General features: G+C 45.7%; 1 protein-coding gene across 1 annotated transcript in view; it reads right to left on the bottom strand.

Annotated features, from left to right (window-relative positions):
* LOXHD1 (lipoxygenase homology domains 1) overlaps positions 1–27241 on the bottom strand; it is a 260830-nt gene that overhangs the window by 193345 nt on the left and 40244 nt on the right. Inside the window, exon 4 of the mRNA XM_038744101.1 lies at positions 23106–23290. Coding sequence (XP_038600029.1) covers positions 23106–23290 — 185 coding nt within the window. The remainder of the gene's footprint in view (positions 1–23105; positions 23291–27241) is intronic.

The raw sequence follows: 27241 nt of genomic DNA, 5'->3' as shown, positions 1-27241 counted from the left end.
GATCAGATTGACTGATTGATTGATAGCTTAGTGTAAAGAACCTATTCCTGGGAGTCAGAGGGCCTGGGTTCTAATCCCGGTTCTGCCACATACCTGCTGTGTGACCTTTGGCAAGTCACTTAATTTCTCTGTGCCTCAGGTTCCTCATCCGCAAAATGGGAATTCAGTGTTTGTTCTCCCTCCTACTTAGACTGTGAGCCCCATGTGGGACTTGATTATCTTGTATCTACCCCAGCATTTGGTACAGTGCTTGGCACATGGTAAGTGCTTAAGAAATACTGCAATTATTATTATTACTAAATGCTGGGGTAGACATAAGATAATCAGGTTGGGCAAAGGCACCAGTGCACATATGGCTCACAGTCAAAGTAGGAGGACTAGACGGTAGACTCCCCTCTAGACTGTAACTTCCCATCTAGACTGTAAACTCATTGAGGGAAGGGAACATTTCTGCTAGCTCTGTTGTACTGTACTCTCCAAAGTGCTTAGTACAGTGCTCTGCACATAGTACAGATCCAACGATCCAAATACTGATGCTACTGATTGATAGGATTTAATCCACATAACAGAGATGTTAAGTGACTTGTCCAAGGTTACAAGCAGATAACGCTGGAGCCGGGATTAGATTAATGCTTAGAACAGTGCTGTGCACCCAATAAGCACTTTTTTGTTCTTTACAGCATTTGTTAACCACTTACTGTGTGCCAGTCACCGTTCTAAGCACTGGGGTTAATCAGTAATCAGTAATAAGTAATCAGGTTAGAAACATTCCATGTCCCACATGGGGCTCACACTCTTAATAATCATTAATCATCATTTTACAGATACAGTAACTGAGTCACAAAAAAGTAAACTGACTTGTCCAAGATCAAACAGCAGAAAAGTGGTGGAGTCAGGATTAGAACCCAGATCCTTCAGATTCCCAGGCCTGTACTCTATCCTGTAGGCCACACTGCTTCTTCTGGAGAGGGGACAGTTTATGGGAGTAAATGTTGGTAGCAGCAACCCAGCCCAACCGTATGGGGAGACTGCTAGGAGTAGGGGAAAGGTACCCAGTCAGGGGGGAAAACGGCAGCCTGGAGGCATTGGCTTGATGGGAAGGGAGGGGAAAGGAGAAAGGGGTAAGGATGGAGAGGAAGGTAGAGGACAGGGTCGCAGTCTAGCTTCATAAATACTCTTTCTACTTTTAGAACCTATGTCCTCCAACTCCCAGGCCCGTTCTCTTTCCACTAGGCCATGCGGCTTCCCTAATGAAGACAAAACCAATTTTAGAGCATGATCCAGAGAAGAGCCCCTTGTAAATCTCCATCCACCAATTGCCAGCTGTGTGACTTTGGGCAAGTCACAACTTCTCTGTGCCTCAGTTCCCTCACCTGTAAAATGGGGATTAAGACTGTGAGCCCCACGTGGGTCATCCTGATCACCTTGTATCCCCCCAGCACTTAGAACAGTGCTTTGCACATAGTAAGTGCTTAACAAATACCACCATTATTATTATGATTATGATTATTATTATTATTATTATCCATAACTGACCCTGTGGTAAACTAAATGATACATGGAATTTCTGACAGGAAATGAATTGCAGCTCTAGCCAGGAGCACTTTCATGGCTAGCCCTAGCAGAGCTCATGGGGCAGTCACAGAGTGAGGCCCCTAATAATAATAATAATAATGATGGCATTTATTAAGTGCTTTCTATGTGCAAAGCACTGTTCTAAGCACTGGGGAGGTTACAAGATGATCGGGTTACCTCACAGGGGGCTCACAGTCTTAATCCCCATTTTACAGATGAGGTAAATAAGGCACAGAGAAGTTAAGTGACTTGCCCAAAGTCACACAGCTAAGTGGCAGAGCCAGGATTTGAACCCATGACCTCTGACTCCAAAACCCAGGCTCTTTCCACTGAGCCACGCTGCTTCTCTAACGTCCCTAGGATGTCATCTGAACAGTGTTGCTATTCCCAGCTCCCCTCTCTTCCCAATTAACCCCTGTCAGATGGGGTCATCCCAATAACTCCTTAGCATTTATGTCCACGTCTATTATTCTAGCATCAAAGGGACCTCAAGAGATCATGCCCTTCCCTCATTGCCTCCAGGAGGGGGAATGAAGATTAAACCATCCAGAACAGATGAGTATTTGGATCATTTGACTGGGTAGGGTTAGGGAGGCTTAAAGATGTGTGAATGATTGATACATGTGCATTGAAATTGCACCTGCACAGTGGAGAGTCCTGGGAAAATTCCCATGGCACACCAGTAAGTGGTGGGACATTGATTGGGAGCACCTGGGGCTGAAATGGCGGGCCCGGGGGCAGGTTTGCCAACTGTCCATGCTGAAGCAATGACTCACTGAAGCCCGCTGCTGCCAAAGTATTTATGGATATCCAAGGATTTTTATGGGCTTTATGGACACGAGCAGTTTCAGCTCGTTTTTACTGACCACCTGTGAGTTTAAAACCTTCCAGCTGTGGCAGTGGGCACAGCTGCTCAGCAATACAGCTGCAGAAGTAGGTGTGTGTGTGTGTGTGTGTGTGTGTGTATGTATTTGCGGATGGCTAGCCACCCTTTCTGGAGGGGGTGTCCTCAGGACCCTGACAGGGTTTACCTGGAGAAGAAGTGGGGAAGTGAAGATGGCCCCAAGGTTTCTGCACACTGTTATGAAAAGGAAGAAAAGGTTGGATCTAAAAATGGAGGCAGATGTTGTGACTTAGCCAAAAACCAAAAATTGCTCTTGCCAGAAATAAAATAGGGAACCAACAGCTTTGGGGACAGAGTTCTGGCCTAAGAGAAGATTTGATTTCACCTTAGCATATTGGGTGGGCTTAAGGGCTCTCACCCAGAATGGTCCTCAACATCCCTATCTGTGAAAAGGGGGAAATGAGAACGGCTACTTCCTACATCTGAGGGAGACTGTGGGAGCAAGGTAGAAATCTTATAATTATTAAAGTCTTAACAATTAAGTCTTCCCCAACTAACTTCTCATTTCCCCTACTCCATCTCCCTTTTGCATTGCTCTTGCACTTGGATTGAACCCTTTATTCTCCCCACCCTCAGCCCCATGGAAGTTGTGTACATATCTGTAATTTATTTTAATGCCTGCCTCCTCTTCTAAACTATAAGCTCCTTGTGGGCAAGAAACATGTGGTTTGCACACAGTAAGTACTCAATAAATACAATTAAATGAATACTCTCCCAAGTACTTAGTACAGTGCTCTGCATATGGTAAGTGCTCAGTAAATACGGATGATTGATTCAGCTAAAGATGGTCACTATGTTCTACTCTGCTGGTACCTTTAGCCACACAACTTACCAAATGCAATCTTGCTCTGCCTGCCTCACTTCATCAGAACTAGGCACCCCTTTCCCTAGAAGGTTTCATTTCAAGAGACTCCAGCAGAAGGAAGCTGTGTTCAGTCTGAACAGTCGGCTAAGTGGCTTTCATGTTGACAAGGTTAAGGCCCATCAGTAATCAACAAGGGCTCAGTTACATCGTTCCCAAAGTCTTTAATCACCAGCTGTGGTGGTTTCCTTCCTGGGCAGGGAGATTTACAAAGTGTTGGTGAAGTGACAGTCACAGCCAAATAAACACAAATTAATTATGAGCGATGACAACACCCAGCTCACTGTTGAGGCACTCGCAGAGAAGGGGAAAGAGTCACAGCTTTTACCAAGAACTTAATGGGCCTCATTCGGATCAGGCCCCTTGCAAAGAGTTTAGCTTTTTATGGTTAGAGCCACATCCATGGGCGACCCTGAAGCAGGAATTCCAGGAGGCGAAAGTCTATAAGCTAGAGTCAGATGTATCTTATGCAACTGGACAAGATTGGGAAGAATTCATCCTGGCTACTGAAAAGAGCCATTGGAAAGATTAAAGGGATGGAAACCAGGTCCTTTGAAGGAAAGATAAATGAATTGGGGCCATTTAGTCTGAAGAACAGAATAATTTAGGGTAGGGGGCAGGGTGCAGGGGGAAGGAGAGATTGCTTTCATGTACATGAAGGGTTTGCCATGTCCAAGAGGGACTAAATAACAACAAGTGGACATAGATTGTAGCAAGTGAGAATGGGCTGGACATAATGAAGTTTCTGGACTGGGGTGATTAAACATTGGAACAAGCTATTGAGGGAGGTTATGGAACTTCCAAATCTAAAAAAAATAATGATGCTAATCATTGAGGTATTTAAGAACTTACTATGTGCCAAGCACTGGGCTAAGCACTGGGGTAGAGGCAAGATAATCAAATTGAACACAGTCCCTGTTCCACACGAGGCTCCCAGTGTAAGGGAGAGGGCTAACAGGGATTTAATCCCTGCTTTAGAAATGAAGAAACTGAGACAAAGAGAAACTAAGCGACACACCCAAGGTCTCACAGACGGCAAATGGGCTTCTGACCCCCAGGCCTGTAGATAAGACCCCATTCATTCATTTGTATTTATTGAGTGCTTACTGTGTACTGTGTACGAGGTGCTTGGGAAGTACAAGTCGGCAACATATAGAGACGGTCCCTACCCATCCTAGATAGTCTAGGCATTTATCTGTAGGGGACCAGGGCCTGAACAGGATCAATCAATCAATGGTAGTTATTGAGCACTTACTATGTATGGAGCCCTGTACTAAGCACTTTTTAGAGTATAATACAACAGAATTAATGGAAATGTTCTCTGCCCTTAATGAGCTTACAGTCTAGGGCATGAGTTTACAGTCTAAAAGTAAGATGGCATTTTCAGTCCCCTCTGTAGCTCTAGAATGGTAGAATGAGTTGACAATCACCCAGACACTCAAATGCCAAGGACTTGAATTTTGAATCTCTCTGACAGAATTAGCAGACACATTCCCTGACCATAACAAGCTTACAGTCTTTAGGGAGAGACAAATATTAATGAGCCATCATGCTTGTCTCCATTTCCCACCCATCCAGAACTGTCCCAGCCCCAAAAACTTTACTGGTGCCTGGAGTTAAGAGGGAAAGCTGAGGGGACCCCCGCCCAGCAGTTATAATAACAGTAATAGTAATAATGATAACAATAAATTAAATTTGTAAGCACTTACTGTCTGCCAGACACTGCTAAGTCCTGGGGCAATTCGAAGGTAATCAGGGTGGACACAGTCCCTGTTCCATATGGGGCTCACAGTCTTAATTCCCCATTTTACAGATGAGGTATGGGGCGCAGAGAAGCTAAGTGACTTGACAAAGGTCACACAGAAGACAAGTGGCAGAACAGAGATTAGAACCCACCCTGTTGCCTCATCTGCTAGCTCAGACATGCAGGCTTCTGTCTTCTGCCCCAAGTCTGGGCTAAGTTGCTTAAAAAGGGCAGTGACCCTAAGAGCGGGAATGGGCTGCTTTGAACCTAGAGCTGTGATTGGTGGGAAAAAGGGTAGCAGCAGCAGCAGAGCCAGGAACAAACCAGGATAGTCTATGGGGTCCAGAGCTGAGCTCCAAGAGCTCCAGTGGCCCCTGAAACCACTCCTCCATCATCTACCCTTTATTGAGCAGATATATTTAAAACAGCCACTGCATACTTTCAGGGTCAGGGGGAGGGGCAGTAGTTTAAAGCAGCAGGAACCTCAGGCCAATCCAGCACCACCCCTGCCTCTCTGATGTATGCATGGTGGCCGTAATGGAAAGGGCTATTTCAGTCTTCATCTTTATAATGACTCAAGTGGTGACTATGTTGGTAGGGTCAGGAGTTACACAATGGCCAGTCGAAGCAAGAGCATCTCAAATCACATGGCCCTGGGTGGGTGGGGTGGGAGCAGTGGTTGGGACTCCCCCTTAGCCCAGGGCTGTGCCCAGTAAAGCCCCTGCATTAATTAATTCATTCATTCAATCGTATTTATTGAGCACTTACTGTGTGCAGAGCACTGTACTAAGCACTTGGGAAGTACAAGTCGGCAACATATAGAGACGGTCCCTACCCAACAACGGAAATCTAGCAAATCTTGTTGACCCCTGAAAATATTTCTTTAGTTCTTTATTTTGAGTCTATCAGCTATTCCTCTGAAGGTGTAAGAGAGGCACCAAGAGCCATCTGCTTCTCTAAAAACAAAACCAAAAACCAGCTGTAAAGCAGGGCTTTGGGAGGACCCAGGAGAAAGGGGACCCAGTCTAACTGGTATGACTGATTCCTTGGAGAGCACCAGATGGCATACTCTTTCATGAAACCAGAGTCCTCAAACCTCTCAACTTCTGGGGCCTTGTTCAGTGAAGTTATTTCCCTGCTGCAGCCAAGGAAACCCCGGAAACATCTGCCTCATTACAGTCTAATAAGAACCTTCTCTGCCTTTCTCCCCGACCTTCTCTCAGACTCTATTTCAAATTCCTCCCTCCTTCCTACTGCCTAAAGGGACTGTGTCCAACTTAATTAATTTGTATCTACTCCAGCACTTAGAACAATGTTTGACATATGAGCCCATTGTTGGGTAGGGACTGACTCTATATGTTGCCGATTTATACTTCCCAAGCGCTTAGTATAATGCTCTGCACACAGTAAGTGCTCAATAAATACGATTGAATGAATGAACAAATATCATTAAAAAAATCCTTGGACAACTGCAGGGGAGAGTATTCTAATCAATCAATTTATCAATCAAACAACCACATTTATTGAGAGCTTACTGTGTGCTGAGCACTGAATTAAGTGCTTGGGAGAGTAGACTATCACAATGTGGATAGACACTTTCCCTGCCCACAATGAGCTTACAGTCTAGATGGGGAGACAGACATTGATATAAATAAACAAATTACAGATATGTACATATGCTATGGCAGATTTGTGAGGTCCCACTATGATATACACTCTGACGGTGGGATTCAAGATCCAGAGTGCTAACCATTACACCCTGTCAGGTGCATACCATCTTGAATTTAAGCAAAGGGAGCCTACATACTCATTTGTCCTTCATCCAGCTGAAGAGTAGCAAGCCAGAAATGTTATAGGAATGCCAGTTTATCTTAACAGCTGTCTCCCCTACTAGATCAGAAGTTCCTCGAAGGCAGGGATTGTATTTACTTACCCTATTGTACTCTCCCAAGAGTTTATTACAGTGCTCTGTGCACAGTATGCACACAATAAATACTGCTGAATGATTGATAGATTCCTATGGACTTTGCCCAAGCCTCCAGGGATTGGACTGATTTTTCAAAAGGATTTCTTGTGGGAAAACTTTCATTTCTAACCAGCCTCCGCTCAGGGCAATTCTAATCCTTGGCACCATTTGGGAAGCAGCGTGGCTCAGTGGAAAGAGCCCGGGCTTTGGAATCAGAGGTCAGGGGTTCAAATCCCGGCTCTGCCAATTGTCAGCTGTGTGACTTTGGGCAAGTCACTTAACTTCTCTGTGCCTCAGTTCCCTCATCTGTAAAATGGGGATTAAGACTGTGAGCCCTGATCACCCCCAGTGCTTAGAACAGTGTTTTACACATAAAAAGCACTTAATACCATCGTTATTGTTATTATTTGAAGTTTAAAACTCTGAACTTTCTAGCTAAATGCTACCAATTTAAAGCTAATCTAAAATCCAGAACTTTCCCTCTCTTCCCTCGTTAAAGACCACAAATATCAGCATAACTCAGTGGCAAGAGCACAGGCTTGGGAGTTAGAGGCCTTGGGTTCTAATCTCAGTTCTGCCACTTGTCTGCTGTGTGACCTGGGGCAAGCCACTTAACTTCTCTGTGCCTCAGTTACCTCCTCTTTAAAATTCATTCAAATGTATTTATTGAGTGCTTGGACTGTGAGCCCTATGTGAGACAGGGACTGTGTCCAACCTGATTAACTTGTATCAATCCCAGTGCTTAGAACAATGCTTGGCACATAGTATTTAACAAATACCATGAAAAAAAAATCCACACACCAGATTGATTGGCAGTTAGCAAGCACTTCAGGTTTCCAACTTGTTGCCAACTTGTACTTCCCAAGCGCTTAGTACAGTGCTCTGCATACAGTAAGCACTCAATAAATATGATTGAATGAATGAATGTTTCGGCACCCGTGGCCTCGTCATCCTGCTATTCACCCCAAGGGACCCCAAACAGTCTCCAGCATCCAGGGGCACTGCACTGAGGTAAGGAGATTGGTGCAGAGACCCCAGCACACCCCTCAAACAGCTGCTGCTGACTAGATGAAATCCTGGGCCAGCCCAGAGGCACACATGAGTCCCAAATCCCAGCCTGCAAGGACTCAGATGATCCATTTTCAGTAGATCCTCAAATATCAACCAAACCAAGGAGCTGCCCATCTCTCTTCGATTGAATTGAAAACAGAGCTGAAAATTGAACCATTCTGTCTAGGGTGAACTGCCAATTTAGGAAATCAGTATGGAGATTCCCCCCCTAGACTGTAAGCTCCTTGTGGGCAGGAACATGCTTACCTTTCTACCTATCTATCAAAGCAAACTCTCCCAAGCACTTAGTACAATGCTCTGCACCCAGTAATTGCTCAATAAATTCCACTGATTGATTGATTGATTGAGACATTCCCTGATTAATCTCTTATCTCTCCCCCTTTATTAGCACTCCAGAACTTCCACCTTGCCTAAGCACTTGGGTATTCATCACATTCCCTCCCTCCCTCCTTTCCCCAACTCCTCCCATAGGACTTCTGTGCCTAGCTTTAAACTGCTATTTCCCCCTGCCTCTGTCTGTCTCCCCACATAGATTGAAAGTCAGTCAGTCAGTCAGTTAAATTTATTGAGTTCTTCCTGTGTACCAAACACTGTACTAAGCATTTGAAAGTGTACAATATAATGTAACAGACAAATTCCACTCCTTGAGGATAGGAATTGTGTTTACTATTTCTATTATATGTTCCCAAGCTCTTAATACAATCTCTACACAGAGGAAATGTTCAAAAAAAGTGATCGATTGATTGTTGAGCCAAAATCAATCTATCAATAATATTTATTGAGTGCTTACTAAGCGCTTGGGAGAGTACAATACAACAGAGTTAGTAGACACATTCCCTACCCACAACGAATTAAAAGACAGATGTGGGTGATATGTGTGCAATGCATAAATTAGTTCTGTGGTTACACTTTTTCATTTTACAATTACAAAAAGGAATCTTAAATTTGGAATACATTACATTATAGTTGACAAGTTTATCTTCTGCTGATATAGAATTAGTTTATACACACAGATTGCCTTTCCTCCAAGTCACTTTAGGGATTTTACCATTTCATTGTACCAAAGAGGTATATTGTATTACAGTTGCAATTACCATATAGTATGCTGCATAATGTAATGTCATTATAGTATGGTAACCTGGTGAGATAACTCAAAGTGATAATGATGATGTGATTACTCTGAGCAGTAAGAGTGGGATCCCATTGGTTTAGTACCATCTCATTTCTATGGTTTCCACAGACTGGATGCATTTTTCAGCTACCAGAACCGTGTGTCCCATTTAATTAAGAGAAAAGTTAATCAGCCCCTCACGGTCCTGAGAGTTTGGGGATAAATACAGCCTGGCCCAAGCTGTCACCTCCCCCTTCCTTGAGTTCCAGACAAAACAGCGCATCCTCACGTCTGCCCCGCTGTGAGAAGAATGACAGGGGACTTTCAATAGCCCTTTAGATTTCCCAGGCAGAATGCAGGCCCATTGTAGTCATATTTATTATTAATCCACTGGAGAAGATTAAAAGTGGCCCACAGAAAAAGCTATCGCTAATTAAGGGGACGGAGCCATCGCCCAGCTGGGGTTCACTGACAGGTTACGGTCACAGCTCTGTTCCCCTCTGAATGTGAGGCCTTGTCAGGCTTTGCCCATCCACTGTGGTCTGAAGCATTTATAAGTCATTGTGTTTGATCTTTAATAACCTTGGGGTGTGAACAGCTGAGGAGCCAGCTGGAAAGCAGCTCTTGGCTCCAAGTGTGTCTTCGGGAGCCAAGTTGGCAGGCTCGCGAGAATGCGTTATGGTCCGTGGTCTGTGCTAATTTTAGCCGTGTGATGGTCCAATTCACATCCAGGTACAAGGGGTTCCCTGGGTGCCTGGCCCGGGGGGAAGCAGGATTGCCTCGAGAAGTAGGGGCTAGGCTGGGATTTGGGATGGCTGGGTTCTGGGACTGACCACACCTTGAGCTAATCCTGTCAGTGCAGCCCTCTCTGAGACCTGGACCGCATCCGTGCCCTCTTCCAGTTTCCTACCTTGCTGCTTCCATCTTCCTATGAGGCCGAGAAAGAGCATGAGGGTAGGAGTCAGAGCATATATAGTAGGTAGGAACCTGCTCCCCCTTTGTCGCTGATGGATTGCTACTCTCCGCGTCTTCAAACCCTGATTAAAACCACACCTCCTCCAGAAAGCCTTCCCTGACTAAACCTTCATCTCCCCACCCTGTTATCCCTCCCTACTGTGTTACTTATGCACTTGAGTCCATATCCCTCTAAGCATTTAATGCTCACACAATCCCCATCACGCTCCCCTAAGCACTTATAGTAGTAATTATGGTATTAAGCGCTTACTTTGTGCCAGGCACTGTACTAGGTTCTGGGGTGGATACAAGCAAATGGGGTCAGACACAGTCCCTTGTCCCACGTGGGGTTCAAGGTGTCAAACTCCATTTTAGAGATAAGGTAACTGAGGCATGGAGAAGTTGTAACCTTGCCCAAGGTCACCCGGCAGACAAGTAGTGGATTAGAACTCAGTTCCGTCTGACACTCAGGCCCATGCTCTATCCCCTACTCCATGCTACTTATGTAAACAGCCTTATATTTTGCTGCTTCCCCTACCTGTAATTTCATTCATTCATTCAATCGTATTTATTGAGATCTTACTTTGTGCAGAACACTGTACTAAGAACATAGGGAGAGTAGGATATAACAATAAATATATACATTCCCTGCCCACATGAGTTTACAATCTAGATAGACCAAATTGTAAGGTCCTTGAGGTCGGGGATCATGGCTACCAACTCTATTGTATTCTCTCAAATGCTTAGTACAGTGCTCTGCACAGAGTAAGTGCTCAGTAAATACAAATGATTGATTGGTGGATTGATAGGAGTGAGGGTATATAGATAGCAGTGAGGGTGTGTTAGTAGGGTTACCATAAAACCGCCATTAAAAACACTAGACCTGTCTCACCCTGTGTCTTCTGAATGTAGAGGAGGAGATTAGAAAATGGAAGAACAGACACAAACCTGAAATAATCCCAACCTAAGGAGTGTCCAGGGGATTATTATCCTGAGGAGGGAGGCAGCTGTCTGCCATCTCCTCTGAGGACAGAACAACAGGAAATGGTTTAGAATCGCAGCAGGAGGGACTGAGGTTAGACATAATGGAAAACTTCCCAGCAGTGAGGGTTATTAAACACCGGAACAATTTAACGAGGGAGGTTGTTGAGTCTCCTTCCCTGGAGATTTTTGAACCAAGCCCTTAGCAGGGCATGTGAGAGGGGGAAGAGGGTGGAGGGGGAAGAGAGGAACGTGGATGGGGGTGGAGGGGTGGGGATGGGCAGGGAAATTGGAAGGGAAAGAAAGAGGAATGCTACATAGAAATGTAGGTCCGGGACCTCCTGGCCTCAACAGCAAGCAAGCCATTTATCAGTGCACAGACACGCCAACCTCAGTACAGCTAGGGGACCTTGAACAAAGACTTTCCATGTTTCCCCACTGCTTTCTAGCACAGACACACCCAGGCTGGCAAATAAACTCAAAAGACCTATTTATGGTTGCTTGACAAACTCAAGCAAAATGTCTCAGTATTTTCTATGTATTTGTAGGGGCAAATGGAAGGTGGGGCAAGTAGAATAGCTGCCTCAGGAGGGTCCCAGAAGGGGCTGCTTAATGGGCTAAGAGATTTTCAAATTACTATCATGTTCTTGTTAAGGTTTCATGGAGTGGAGTGGGGTCTGTTAGGTAACTCACTGGGAATGCCACTGCTGGGCTGGCAGTCAGAAGGACCTGGATGAGCCTTTTGTCTGCTGTGTGACCTTGGGCAAGTCACTTCACTTCAGTTACCTCTAGACTATAAGCTCATTTTGGGCAGGGAACATCTTTGCTAATGTGTTGTACTATCCTGAGTAATTAGAACAGTACTCTGTACCTAGTAAGAACTCAATAAATATGATTTATTGCCTCATCTGTAAAATTCATTCATTCATCCAATAGTATTTATTGAGCACTTACTGTGTGCAGAGCACTGTACTAAGCACTTGGGAAGTACAAGTTGGCAACATATAGAGACGGTCCCTACCCAACAACAGGCGTACAGTCTAGAAGGGGGAAAAATGGGGTAAAATGGGGATGAAGACTCTGATCCCCATGTAGGACATGGACTATGTCCAACCTGATTAGCTTGTATCTGCCCCAGCGCTTAGTACACTGCCTGGCACATAGTAAGCGCTTAACAAAACCTTAAAAAAAAAGCATGGCAATAGACATGGGTAATGTACACCTGCCTCAGCTGAGAAACCATTGGAGGGCAGTAACCTGCTCCGGTGAGCATCCAGCATAGCTTCTGGAGCTCATGATGTTAATCATCTCCAGGCCAAAGAGAGCTGCCAACGGCGGGGAGAAAAATTGCATCGACCCCCACGTATCACTTTTGTCTCCCCTCCTCCTTGTCTTGACTTTAGATTCTGAGCATATGGGTGATAATAATAATAATAATGGCATTTGTTAAGTATTTACTATGTGCCAGGCACTCTACTAAGCGCTGGGGTAGATTCAGGCTAATCAGGTTGGACACAGGCCCTGTCCCACACAGGGCTCATAGTTTCAACCCCCATTTTATAGATGAGGTAACTGAGGCCCAGAGAAGTGAAGTGACTTGCCCAAGGTCACACAGCTGACTAGTGGCAGAGCAGAGATTAGAACCCACAACCTTCTGACTCCTAGCCCTTACTCTATCCCTAGGCCACGCTGGGATGAGTGCCTGGTTCCTGAGGGAAGGCCAAGATGAGTCTTGAGAATCAGTGCAGGTCCATTGGCGGGCTTAAAAGAAATGAAGCATCAGGGCGGATGAGAGACAGGCAGCAAGCCAGAATGAAATTGAATGTCCCCTGCCCTGTCTTTCTCTTCTCCCTTTGTTCAGTTTTCACTGGACTCTGTGTCTGTGGGGGAAACGCCCCAAGGGGCTGCTGTATTTAGGCAGATGTGTCCTCCCGTCCAGGTCCTGAAGGGTGGGAAAGGGGCAGAGGTTGGGGCAGAACAGGAGGCGATCTTGTTAGTTTAAGGGAAACTAAGGGAAATCTGTGGAGATAAATAGTGCATTGTGGACTGATTTATTGTTCAGAACTATCAAACGGGTAGACGGAGGGGTGAGCAAAGTGGGAGGGGAGAAGTGGAGCAACAAGAGAATCCCACCTGGGCCAGGCTTCTGTGAAACCGCTTTCTTTGTCTTTCTTCAGACAGAAGCCCCTGGTGGCCTAGCGTTATGTTTAGTTTCGGTGGTGGGAGGATGGGTTTATCAGGATTAGTTGTCGATCATACTGGCAATGTTACAAAACTTCATCCCCAAAGCCAGAGCTGAAGAAATCCAAGCTGGTAGGGTTGGAAGGTTGCCATTTGACACCAAGGATTAGGAAGGGCTTGACCTCCTCTTTAATGGCAAATGGGAATTAAGACTGTGAGCCCCACGTGGAACATGGACTGTGTCCAACCTGATTATTTTCTACCTATCCTAGTGCTGAGTTCAGGGCCCGATACATAGTGAGCATTTAACAAATGCCATAAAAAAGAAAAAAAATGCCAGCTATGCTCATGCTTTCCTGCTCAGGGGAAGAGCAAGTCCTTTGGGAAGGGGAGTTTGTTGTGGGCAGGAAATGTGTCTACCAATTCTATGATATTGTACTCTACCAAGTTTTCAATACAGGACTCTGAGCACAGTAAGTGATCAGTCAATACCATTGATCGGTTGAGGGGAAATGTACTTCAACTGAAAGAAAATATGAGATGCAGGGGCCTGGGATTCAGAGGACCTGGGGTCTAATCCCAGCTCTGCCACTTGTCTGCTGTTCATTCAATCAATCGTATTTACTGAGTGCTTACTGTGTGCAGAGCACTGTACTAAGCACTTGGAAAGTACAATTCAGCAATAAATAGAGACAATCCCTACCCAACAACAGGCTCACTGTCTAGGAGGTGACCTTGGGCAAGTCATTCAACTTCTCTGTGCCTCAGTTACCTCACGTGTAATGGGGATTAAGCCTATGAGTCCTATGTGGAGCAGGGTCCGTGTCCAACCTTACTGTATCAGCCTCCTCTCCGATCTCCCATCCTCCTGTCTCTCCACACTTCAATCTATACTTCACGCCGCTGCCCGGATTGTCTCTGTCCAGAAACGCTCTGGGCATGTTACTCTCCTCCTCAAAAATCTCCAGTGGCTACCAATCATCAGGCAAAAACTCCTCACCCTTGGCTTCAAGGCTGTCCATCACCTCACCCCCTCCTACCTCACCTCCCTTCTCTCCTTCTACAACCCAGCCCGCACCCTCAGCTCCTCTGCCGCTAATCTCCTCACCGTGCCTCATTCTCGCCTGTCCCGCTGTCGACCCCCGGCCCACGTCATCCCCCTGGCCTGGAATGCCCTCCCTCCACACATCCACCAAGCCATCCCTTCAAGGCCCTACTGAGAGCTCACCTCCTCCAGGAGGCCTTCCCAGACTGAGCCCCCTCCTTCCTATTCCCTTCCTCCCCCTCCCCATCTCCCCTGCCTTACCTCCTTCCCCTCCCACAGCACCTGTATATATGTATATATGTTTGTACATATTTATTACTCTATTTATTTATTTTATTTGTACATGTTTATTCTATTTATTTTATTTTGTTAATATGTTTTGTTTTGTTCTCTGTCTCCCTCTTCTAGACTGTGAGCCCACTGGTGGGTAGGGACAGTCTCTATATGTTGCCAACTTGTACTTCCCAAGCGCTTAGTACAGTGCTCTGCACACAGTAATCGCTCAATAAATACGATTGAATGAATGAATGAATGATCATCTTAAATCTACCCAAATAGTACAGTGCCTAGCACATAGTAGGTGCTACTACAGCAGAGAAGCAGCGTGGCTAGCAGAGAAGCAGCGTGGCTCAGTGGAAAGAGCACGGGCTTTAGAGTCAGAAGTCATGAGTTCAACCCCGGCTCCATCAATTGTCAGCTGTGTGACTTTGGGCAAGTCACTTAACTTCTCTGTGCCTCAGTGCCCTCATCTGTAAAATGGGGATTAAGCCTGTGAGCCCCCCGTGGAACAAGCTGATCACCTTGTAACCTCCCCAGTGCTTAGAACAGGGCTTTGCACATAGTAAGTGCTTAATAAATGCCATCATTATTATTTTATTATTATTATTAATGAATACCATTACAAAATAGAACAATTAGAGGTTTATAAGGATCTAAGAAGGGAGTGGCCGAATTGACCCAAGTGTGTCTGGTTCCTGCTCAACTCTGTAATATTGTACTCTCCCAAATGCTTAGTACAGTGCTCTGCACACAGTGAAGGGTCAATAAACATGATTGGTTGATTGATTGGTCAAACATCTGGGCTCTGTCAGCAGCAGTTAGGAGTGCAAAAGGATCAATCTGTCCCTTTTGGCATTTGTGAAGCCTCAAAGTCACTTCCAGCTACGGGCTTGGCCCCCTTCATGAAACATCCACAGGGCCCTCATTATGCCAGGTCCTTAGTTTGCCAAGTTTTTTTTTATGTTATCTATTAAGCCCTTACTCTGTGCCAGTCACTGTACTAAGCGCTGGGGTAGGTACAAACTAACCAGATTGGACGCAGTCTGTGTCCCACACGGGGCTCAAAGTCTTAATCCCCATTTAACTGAGGCCCAGATAAGTGTAGTGACTTGCCCAAAGTCATGCAGTCGATGAGTGGCCGAGCTAGAATTAGAACACAGGTTCTTCTGACTCCCAGGCTTGTGGTCTTTCCTCCGTGTATCTCCTTAACATGTAGACTTGTGGGTACCAGCATCGCCTAGAGGATAGAGCAAGGGCCTAAGAGCCAGAAGAACCTGGGTTCTAATCCTGACTCTGCCACTTGTCTGATGTGTGAAGTCGGGCAAGTCACTTAACTTCTTTGTGTCTCAGTTACCTCATCTGTTAGCCCCATATGGGACAGGGACTGTAACCAACCTGATTACCTTGTATCTACCCCAGTGCTTAGTACAGTGCCTGGCACATAGTAAGTGCTTAAAAAATACCACAATAATAATAATAATAATCATTATTATTGTTATTATTATTAATAACCAGCTATTCATCTTCACCTCAGGTGTTGAAAAGAGCACCAGCAGCACAGCTGACGCTGAGCATTGGGCCTTGGTTCAGACATGTGACAGATAAAACTTGTCTGGAGCTCAAGGCTGCATGCACGGGCAGAGCAGAGCAATCTGCCTTCCCTGGGGCAGAGGAGAAAGAGTCGGGGAGAAGGCCTCAGACCCCAGCTAAGGCACAGTACTAGACTTTCCCTTTTGATCAAAGCCTGCAGCTGACATTGAGAAAGGAGGTTTGTTTATACCCTGCCATCCCAACATAAAACTGCTCAAGGGGAAACAGTAAAAAGTTTACTGCCCATGTGTAAATGAAATTAATAGCTGATCCAACTGAACTGGTAAGCAAGCAATGGACTCAAATTGCATTCTTGCCAATTCCTTATAGGTGTTGGAGGAGTAGAAGATGGTGAGGCTAACCACATAATTAATGGGATGTTGTTCTTGGATTTTAACATCTGGTGGAATGTTGTGGTATCAGTAACAGAGCGGGTGGGTGGGGGGAGTGGAGCCTGGGGGAGGAGGTAAGAGAAAATCAAATAAAAAAGAGCTGCAGCAGCTCCCTTTATCCTGAGCTACTGTGGTTTACCCAGTGACCCTGACTTTCCTGAAACAGGTATTGTCCCCATTTTTAAGTTTAGATGCCTCACAAACATGCTACTTCAGTCTCTCCTTCAACCCCCTCTTTCCAGTCCAGTCCTTCTGAAATTCCAGACTCTCTTTCCCCTCCATTCCCGCTGCCCAAGTCTTAATCCAGGCCCTAAATGCTTTGCTTCAGGATGACTACAACAGCCTCTGATCTGGACTCCCTGTCTCCAGCCTCTTCCTCCTCACAGCTAACAAGAATTATCTTCCTCAAGTCTTTCATATCTATTGTGGTACCCCCTTGACCTCATAAAAGAAATGAGAGCTTCTAATGGTGGACTTAGAGAGCCTTCACTCGCTCACCCCAAATCCATCGGCTTTCATCTCTAGCTCCTCAACCCAATTAATCAATGGCATTTTTTGAGGGCTTCCTGTGTGCAGAGCACTGAACATAGCTTTTGGGAGAGTACCATGCAACAAAGTTGGTAGACACATTCCTACACAGATGGTGCTCTTCTTTCTGGCCAAGGTAATGTGTTTACCATTAGAATTCCCCTCTTCCCACCTCAATGCTCTCATTCAGGTGGTTCCCCCTCCATGGAATCCCTTATCCTCCACCAGATCATAACAATCACTCTTTTCAAAATTCACCTTCCCTGGGTAAGCCCACCTGATTGTAGTCACCCTCGTTATCCTCTCTGTACATGTTCATGACTATGTGGATCTATTTCTGCCATTGTGTCTACTTGCCTCTTCCCCAGAAATGTAATCTCCTTTGGGTGGAGGGATCAGTTGGGTGCTCTTCCTCCAGTATTCCTCCCACACCATCTGCCATGCTCTGCACAAAGAGGGAGCTCAATGGGTACTGCTTTGGCCTTGGCTCCCCTCTGGATTGTAAACTCCTTATTGAACAGCAGTAAATTTCCAGAGAGTTGAAATCAATCTCAAAAGCCCAGTTGCAGTTAGGGTGTGTCAAGTGAGTGATGAATGATGGTAGTGGTGCTGATGGTGATGATGAGGATGATGATGAATTAGGATTCAAAAGGAAAAGGAAACCAAAGTACCTAAAACTAGCTACTTGTCTCATTTCTATTTCATTCTGGACAGAACCTTAACCCTGCCATTTCCACAGAACACCAGGACTACTTGGGAATTTGGAAACATCATCATCAACATCATCATAATGATACTAATAGTACTTGTTAAGTGCTTGCTAGGTGCCAATCACTGCACTAAGCACTGGGACAGATACAAAACAATCAGGGTGGATAGAGAAGGGAAGTGACTTGCCCAAGGTCACAGAAAAGTGGCAGAGCTGGGATTAATAATGATAATTATGATGATGGCATTTGTTAAGCCTCCCAAACCCTGCCCTCTCCCTGACTTTCCCATCACTGTAGACAGCACCACCATCCTTCCTGTCTCACAAGCCTGCAACCTTGGTGTCATCCTCGACTCCGCTCTCTCGTTCACCCCATACATCCAATCCGTCACCAAAACTTGCTGGTCTCACCTCCACAACATTGCCAAGATCCGCCTTTTCCTCTCCATCCAAACCGCTACCTTGCTGGTTCAATGTCTCATCCTTTCTCAACTGGATCACTGCATCAGCCTCCTCTCTGATCTCCCATCCTTCTGTGTCTCCCCGCTTCAGTCTATACTTCACTCTGCTGCCCAGATCATCTCTGTGCAGAAACACTCTGGGCATGTTACTCCCCTCCTCAAAAGTCTCCAGTGGCTGCCTGTCAACCTACGAATCAAGCAAAAACTCCTCACTCGCAGCTTCAAGGCTCTCCATCACCTTACCCCCTCTTACCTCACCTCCCTTCTCTCCTTCTACAGCCCAGCCCGCACCCTCTGCTCCTCTGCCACTAACCTCCTCAATGTACTTTGTTCTTGCCTGTCCCACCGTTGACCCCCAGCCCATGTCCTTCCCCTGTCCTGGAATGCCCTCCCTTCACACATCTGCCAAGATAGCTCTCTTCCTCCCTTCAAAGCCCTACTGAGAGTTCGCCTCCTCCAAGAGGCCTTCCCAGACTGAGCCCCCTTTTTCCTCTCTTCCTTCCCATCCCTCCACCCTTCCTCCTTCCCATCCCCACAGCACTTGTATATATATTTGTACATATTTATTACTCTATTTATTTTACTTGTACATATTTACTATTCTATTTATTTTGTTAATGATGTGCATATAGCTTTAATTGTATTTGTTCTGACGACTTTGATACCTGTCTACATGTTTTGTTTTGTTGTCTGTCTCCCCCTTCTTGACTGTGAGCCTGTTGTTGGGTAGGGACCGTCTCTAAATGTTGCCAACTTGTACTTCCCAAACACATAGTACAGTGCTCTGCACACAGTAGGTGCTCAATAAATACGATTGAATGAATGAATGAATTAAGCACTTACTATGTGCAACGCAGTGTTCAAAGTGCTGGGGGGAGATATAAGGTGATCAGGTTGTCCCACGGGGGGCTCACATTCTTAATCACCATTTTACAGATGAGGTAACTGAGGCACAGAGAAGTTAAGTGACTTGCCCAAAGTCACACAGCTGACAAGTGGCGGAGCCGGGATTAGAACCCACAACCTCTGACTCCCAAGCTCGTGCTCTTTCCACTGAGCCATGCTGATTAGAACCCAGGTCCCCTGATTCCCAGACCCACTAGGCCACACTGCTGCTCTTCCCCGGAATTCTTCTGCAACTCCAAAGTCACCAAGATGTAAGAGATCAGACCCTTCATATCATTTGACCCAAAGAACACAAGTAAACTAATTGCAGCAAAAACATTGAGTTCCACCCCGTCTCCTCCACCATCACCATTATCATCATCAATAACATTTCTCGAACACTAACTGTGTGCAGAGCACTGTACTAAGAGCATCAGAGAGTACAATACAGCGGAGTTGCTTGATACTTTCCCTGCCCACACCAAGCTTACCGTTTAGAAGGGGAGACAAACACTAACATAAACTCCCATCCCAATACAGAGTCTCATGAAAAGATGACCGACAGAGAGTTGAAAGGAGAAGCAGTGGCGTTACATCTCCTTTACACTGCCACCTGACGCTCTGTGGAAATGCTACCTAATGTAGGCCAGGGATATGTAGGCCAGTGTTTATTTTCATGGCTGAATTACAAGGACAGGGGGAGGGTGGACAGAGGAGAGGAAGAAGAGTAACTTCTCCATGCTCTTACATCTGCTTAAAGGACACAAACGCTTGTCTTTGGATGACTGTAGGTTCAATGTCTTCCTTGACCACAGCTAAGCTCCAACCTTGGGTTACAAATCCCTGTGTTCACTGGTATCAGCTTGGGAACAAGTGTCACACTGAAGGGCTTTTCTGGTCTCTCCTGAAATCATTAGCTTAATCCATCCCTCCGAAGGCTCTAATTCATTATCGTCAGTGTCCTTCTCTGGTCCTTCCAGGGTCAGACCGAGGACAGAAAGTGTGGATTGCCAAACGGCCACCTGGCAACCTGCTCCTCTGAGGAGAGGCCTCAGGTGCCCAAGGAGGATGGAACATCCTGTTTCTCCTTCCTTTAACCCTTTTAAAAACAGCTGGGCTCCAGGGCTTCCATGGTCAGATGGAGATTAATGTGTGTGGGAACAGGAAAACTGGTAGGGAACTTAGGGCTACCTGCAAGAAAGCTTTTTTATGATATTTGTTAAGCTCTTATTATATGCCAGGCACTGTACTAATCCCTGGAGTAGATAACAAGGTTGTCAGGTTGGACAAGGTTCCTGTCCCTCATGGGGCTCACAGTCTTAATTCCCATTTTAGAGAAGAGGTAACTGAGGCGCAGAGAAATGAAGTGACTTGCCCAAAGTCACACAGCAAGCAAATAGCAGAGCTGGAATTAGAACCCAGTCCTCTGACTCCCAGGTCTGTGCTCTGGGACAACTGGAGAGGGGACTCGAAACAGTGTGATCATGAAAAGAAGAGACCTCAGTCTTCTGGCGAAGCAGCAGTAGGCCAAGCCTCAAATCCAGAGGTTATGTGTTCAAATCCCTGCTCTGCCACTCACTCACTGTGTGCCCCAAGCTAGTTGCTTCACGTCTCTTTGAGCTCCAGAAGCAGGATGGGGAGGATTGAGAGCAGTCAGGGTGCTACTAAAAGTGGCATCCTATCCCCTTTGGAATGAAGAGAAGCAGCACAAGGAGGGAGAAAAGTCCTTTCCTCCAAATCATGCTCCGTGCTCAACTTACATATTGTAAATTACAATGCTCCGTGCATAGTAAGTGCTCAGTAAATCCCAAATCGATTGATCAATTGATTCCTTCCTTCAAGCCTGTAGTAAAACTCAATTCCTCCACAAAGCCTTCCTGAATTGACTTTTCCCCTCTCCCCCATATGAATGGCCACTCCAATTACTCCAGTTAACCCTTAGCACTTAACAAACATATGTATTTTTGTTGATTGGGTTCTTTTGAATCTTTTTCTATGGTTATACAAACCTATACTGAAAGCTGTAGTGGTGTTTGTCCTGGAGATATTTACAGACTAAGGAGAGATGAGTCAAAGGGCTGTGTTGTCTCCCTTCCTCAAAGACCACAGAGCCTGAAACATTGATCTACTCCCAGCAGATCCTAGAAATACTCCATCAACTCATTGGCCGATCTCCAGTAAAGAGAAGGATTTTCTCCCCAGCGTGTAGTTCAGTGCTCTGCACCCAGGAAGCGCTCAACAAATACTACACCCAGAAAGTGCTCAACAAATTAACTCCTGTTGCCACTGCCTCTGCCGATGAGGAATCAGGAGACTCCCTCCCCCTTGGACTGGGAACCTCATTTCGTAAGAGTGGGTCTGTACCTGATCTGACTGAATTGTCTCTACCCCAAGGCTTAGCTCAGTTCTTGGCACCTAATAAGCACTTACCATTCATTCAATCGTATTTATGGAGCACTTACTGTGAACAAAGCACTGTATTAAGTGCTTAGCACTGTACTAAGTGCTTAGCACTGTACTACGCATTTACCAGATACCACAGTGATCATTATTATTATTATTACCAGGTTCTGCACCCCACCCCTCTTGCCCTTTAGGGGTGCCCCTCCCTATTGCCCCCCCATACCCCCACAGTGAGCAGTGCCCACCTCTAGGGATGTCCATGGGGTTGAAGCAGCATGGCTTAGTGGATAGAGCACAGGCCTGGGACTCAAAAGGACCTAGGTTCTACTCCCGACTCCTCCAATTCTTTTAATGGCATTTTCTAAGTGCTTACTATGTGCAAAGCACTGTTCTAAGCACTGGGGAGGTTACAGGGGGATCAGGTTGTCCCACGGGGGGCTCACAATTTTCATCCCCATTTTACAGATGAGGTAACTGAGGCACAGAGAAGTTAAGTGACTTGCCCAAAATCACACAGCTAAGTGCCCCCTCCCCGCAGCACCTGTATATGTTTGTACAGATTTATTACTCTATTTGTTTTACTTGTACATATTTACTATTCTATTTATTTTGTCAATGATGTGCATCTAGCTTTACTTCTATTTATTCTGATGATTTGACACCTGACCATATGTTTTGTTTTGTTGTCTGTCTCCCCCTTCTAGACTGTGAGCCCGTTGTTGGATAGGGACCATCTCTATATGTTGCCAACTTGTACTTCCCAAGTGCTTAGTACAATGCTCTGCACACAGTAAGTGCTCAATAAATATGACTGAATGAATGAAAGTGCTCGAGCTGGGGTTTGAACCCATGACCTCTGACTCCCAAGCCTGTGCTCTTTCCATGCTGAGCCATGCTGCTTGTCTGCTGTGTGACCTTGGGCAAGTTACCTAACATCTCTGTGCCTCAGTTACCCCATCTGTAAAACAGGGATTATGACTGGGAACCCCATGTGGGTTATGGACTGCGTCCAACCTGATTACCTTGTATCTACCCCAGCGCTTAGTACATAGTAAACACTTAACAAATACCATAAATAATAATGATAATAATAATGATGACATTTATTAAGCACTTACTATATGCAAAGCACTGTTCTATCCACTGGGGAGGTTACAGGGTGATCAGGTTGTCCCAAAAGGGGCTCACAGTGTTCATCCCTATTTTACAGATGAGGTAACAGGTACAGAGAAGTCACACAGCTGACAATTGCAGAGCTGGGATTTGAACCCATAACCTCTGACTCCAAAGCCCATGCTCTTTCCACTGAGCCACGGAAAGAAGAAGCTACCCATCAGATCCCTGTAGTCCCTCCTCTTTGCTCATTATTATTACTTTTACCAGACGCCCTACCCAGTTGCCCAAAAGGGGGCATTCCCCTCCACAGCCCCCCTCCCCACCCCAGGGCAGGGAAGCAGCACCCACCTCTGGGGACGTCCATGGGGTTGAAGCTGCCCATGAGATCCCTGCAGTACTGCCGATCGCCTTCCTCTTTGCTCAGCCAGTTGTTGCAGGCGAAATAGTAGCGGAGGTGAGGCCGGTTCATGTCTGTCACCACCACTCTGTCCAGGAACCAGCTGGCGTTCAGTCCGGTGCTGTCGTGCTCAATCCTGCCACCCCAAAGAATCACAAAAGGCAAGAATTTGCACCCCCCTAGGCCAACGTGAGAGTCCGTGCACCCCTTTCTCATCGTCATCATCATCATCATCATCATTCCTCCTGCAATCAATCAATCAATCAATCAATCATATTTATTGAGTGCTTACTGTGTGCAGAGCACTGTACTAAGTGCTTGGGAAGTACAAGATGGCAACATATAGAGACAGTCCCTACCCAACAGTGGGCTCACAGTCTAAAACGGGGAGACAGAGAACAAAACCAAACATACTAACAAAATAAAATAAATAGAATAGATATGTACAAGTAAAATAAATAAATAGAGTAATAAATATGTACAGACATATATACATATATACGGGTGCTGTGGGGAAGGGAAGGAGGTAAGATGGGGGGTATGGAGAGGGGGACGAGGGGGAGAGGAAGGAAGGGGCTCAGTCTGGGAAGGCCTCCTGGAGGAGGTGAGCTTTCAGTAGGGCCTTGAAGGGAGGAAGAGAGCTAGCTTGACGGATGGGCAGAGGAAGGACATTCCAGGCCCGGGGGATGACGTGGGCAACGTTTTAGGTTGTGAGTTCCTGCAGGTCAGGGACCCTGTGTGAACTCTGTTTCACTCTGGTGAGCACCCTTAATTGGTTCCATGGAAAAAGCGTTAAGCAGAAGAGTCCGAACCAGTGTAAGACTTCCAGTAGAATCCCAAAACTTGACCAAAGCAAAATAAGTAAATCCAGTTCTGTCTGAAAACACGTTTTCACTATACATTTTGGCTAGCACCTTGTTAAGGAACTGGAAAGCATCGTTCTGGGAGTATGAGCCTGTTTTGACACAGGACTATGCAGTCTCAGAAAGGATCAATCAATCAATCAATCAATCGTATTTATTGAGCGCTTACTATGTGCAGAGCACTGTACTAAGCGCTTGGGAAGTACAAATTGGCATCACATAGAGACAGTCCCTACCCAACAGTGGGCTCACAGTCTAAAAGGGGGAGACAGAGAACAGAACCAAACATACCAACAAAATAAAATAAGTAGGATAGAAATGTACAAGTAAAATAAATAAATGAATAAATAAATAGAGTAATAAATATGTACAACCATATATACATATATACAGGTGCTGTGGGGAAGGGAAGGAGGTAAGACGGGGGTATGGAGAGGGGGACGAGGGGGAGAGGAAAGAAGGGGCTCAGTCTGGGAAGGCCTCCTGGAGGAGGTGAGCTCTCAGCAGGGCCTTGAAGGGAGGAAGAGAGCTAGCTTGGCGGATGGGCAGAGGGAGGCCATTCCAGGCCCGGGGGATGACGTGGGCCGGGGGTCGATGGCGGGACAGGCGAGAGCGAGGTACGGTGAGGAGATCAGCGGTGGAGGAGCGGAGGGTGCGGGCTGGGCAGTAGAAGGAGAGAAGGGAGGTGAGGTAGGAGGGGGCGAGGTGATGGAGAGCCTTGAAGCCCAGGGTGAGGAGTTTCTGCTTGATGCGCAGATTGATCGGTAGCCATTGGAGGTTTTTGAGGAGGGGAGTAATATGTCCAGAGCGTTTCTGGACAAAGATAATCCGGGCAGCAGCATGAAGTATGGATTGAAGTGGAGAGAGACACGAGGATGGGAGATCAGAGAGAAGGCTAGTGCAGTAGTCCAGAAAGGATGGCTTGTGCATATGTGCTATACATGTGGCTTTGGACATGGTGAGTGTTACAATCAATCAATTAGTGGTATTTATTGAGCACTTTCTATGTGCAGAGCTCTTTTAATAATGATGGCATTTGTTAAGCACTTACCATATGCAAAGCACTGTTCTAAGCACTGGGGGGATACAAGGTGATCAGGTTGTCCCACGTAGGGCTCACAGTCAATCCCCCTTTTACGGATGAGGTAACAGGCACAGAGAAGTTAAGTGACTTGCCCAAAGTCACACAGCTGACAATTGGCGGAGCTGGGATTTGAACCCACGACCTCTGACTCCAAAGCCCGGGCTCTTTCCACTGAGCCATGCTGCTTCTCTAAGTGCTTTTCTAAGTGCTTGGGGGAGTACGCTACAGAAGAATTAACAAACACATTCCCTCCCCCCCCGTTACGAGCTTACAGTCTAGATGTGGTGACAGACATTCATATGAATGTCGAGTGTCACAGTGCTGGTTTTGGTGAGAATGAAGCCTGTGCTTTAGGAGAACTGGGTGGATATTTAAAATCATCAGTCGTCACAATAAATATATATAATTGATCAAATACTGTAAATATTTACCAATAATAAAATATTTTAAATAAAATGTGAATGTGAGTACACATGTTTATGGTTTGTATTTGTTAAGCCCTTACTATGTGCCAGGAACTGTACTAAGCGCTGGGGTAGATACAAGGTAATCAGGTTGGACACAGTCCATGTCCCACATGGGGAGCACAGCCTTAATCCCCATTTTACAGATGAGATAACTGAGGCACAGGGAAATCACACAGCAGAGAAGTGGCAGATCAGGGACTAGAACCCAGGTATTCTGTCTCCCAGGCCCATGCTCTCTCCCCTAGGCAACACTGCTTCTCAAGTGTTTGTTTCCAAGTGTTTGTTATCTTTCCCCTCCTACTCAGCAAAGAGCAGGCCTTGGGTTTATAGGTATCCTATAGAGCTGTCATTATCATACTTAAATGCAACTGCCCTGATTTATGTCAAAAAGAGCTTCCCTTATCTAAATACAAAGTTGAAATGGGCATTAGTCATTCTATTCACATCAGTCAAAACACTTAAAAGGTTGAGAAGAGGAAATTAAGCTGCTTCAGTAAACTCTCAGTAAGCAGTGTTATCTCCAAGTGGAATGGAGCTGTGAGAAATAGCAGCATTAAAATGACAGAATGCTAAATGAAAGAGTGAGAGCTCAAAGGAGAGTCTAATCGTGGGATTGTGACTACATTATCTTTTAACTTTCTCCAGCATTTAATATGTGCTTTGTATAAAGAAATAATATTATGCAACAAATAATAATCAAATAGCAATCATTAATGCAAGGGGGAGAGCACAGTGAAGGGATCAAGTGCTGTAGTGCCATTTGGATTAAAAGTTTTCATGATTTATGAGACCTGAAGACATCAACTCACTGGCCAGGCTCATGTACAGTGATCAGAAAGAGGCCCCTTTCTGCCCTCTGCTGAATTTGTACCCAGAGGATTCCCAGGAGTGCAAGACTCTGCCTCTCAACCTGACACCACCAAGCTATTGGCACACCATAACATTCACAACTTGGACATACAAATAATCTTTGAGACCTCGGGACATCTTTAATGAGCACCAGAATAATTTAAACGTTACAGAACCACTTCAGTAATCTGCTCTCACTTCTCATTTACCTTGACCTGAGACCCAGATTCCTCAGAATAGAAGGGACCCCCAGAGATCAATCTATTCCTTACCCATGGGTGGGACTCTTCTGAAGCTACGTCAAGCAGATACCGGGTTGTCAAATTCTCCCGGGAAAGGAGAAGCAGAGTGGCCTAGTGGAATGAGCACGGTCCTGGGAGTCATAGGAGCGGGGTTTAATAGCTCCACCACTTGCCTGCTGTGTGACCTTGGGTAAGTCATTTCAATTCCTCTGTGCCTCGGTTACCTCATCTGTAAAATGGGGATTAAGACTGTAAGCCCTAGGTAGGACAGGGACTGTGTCCAACCTGAATATCTTGCATCTACCCCAGAACCTAGTACAGTGCCTGGCACATAGTGAGTGCTAAGCAAATGCCATTCAAAAAAGGTGACTCTATAATCTCCTTTAATGATGATGGTTTTTGTTAAATGCTTGCTATGTGCCAAACGGCATTGAGATAGGTATACAACATAAATACGTTGGGGCTTATCCTTACCTGAGTTTGTGCACCTGAATAGAACAGGGAAAAGACTAAAAGGGCAGAGTCATTGGTTATCTCTACCGCACCTTCCAATCAAAGGTATTTATTGAGCAATTAGTCTAT

Source organism: Tachyglossus aculeatus, chromosome 3, assembly GCF_015852505.1.
Source record: "Tachyglossus aculeatus isolate mTacAcu1 chromosome 3, mTacAcu1.pri, whole genome shotgun sequence".
Taxonomy (NCBI): Eukaryota; Metazoa; Chordata; class Mammalia; order Monotremata; family Tachyglossidae; genus Tachyglossus; species Tachyglossus aculeatus.
This window is presented reverse-complemented; position numbering and strand designations above follow the sequence as displayed.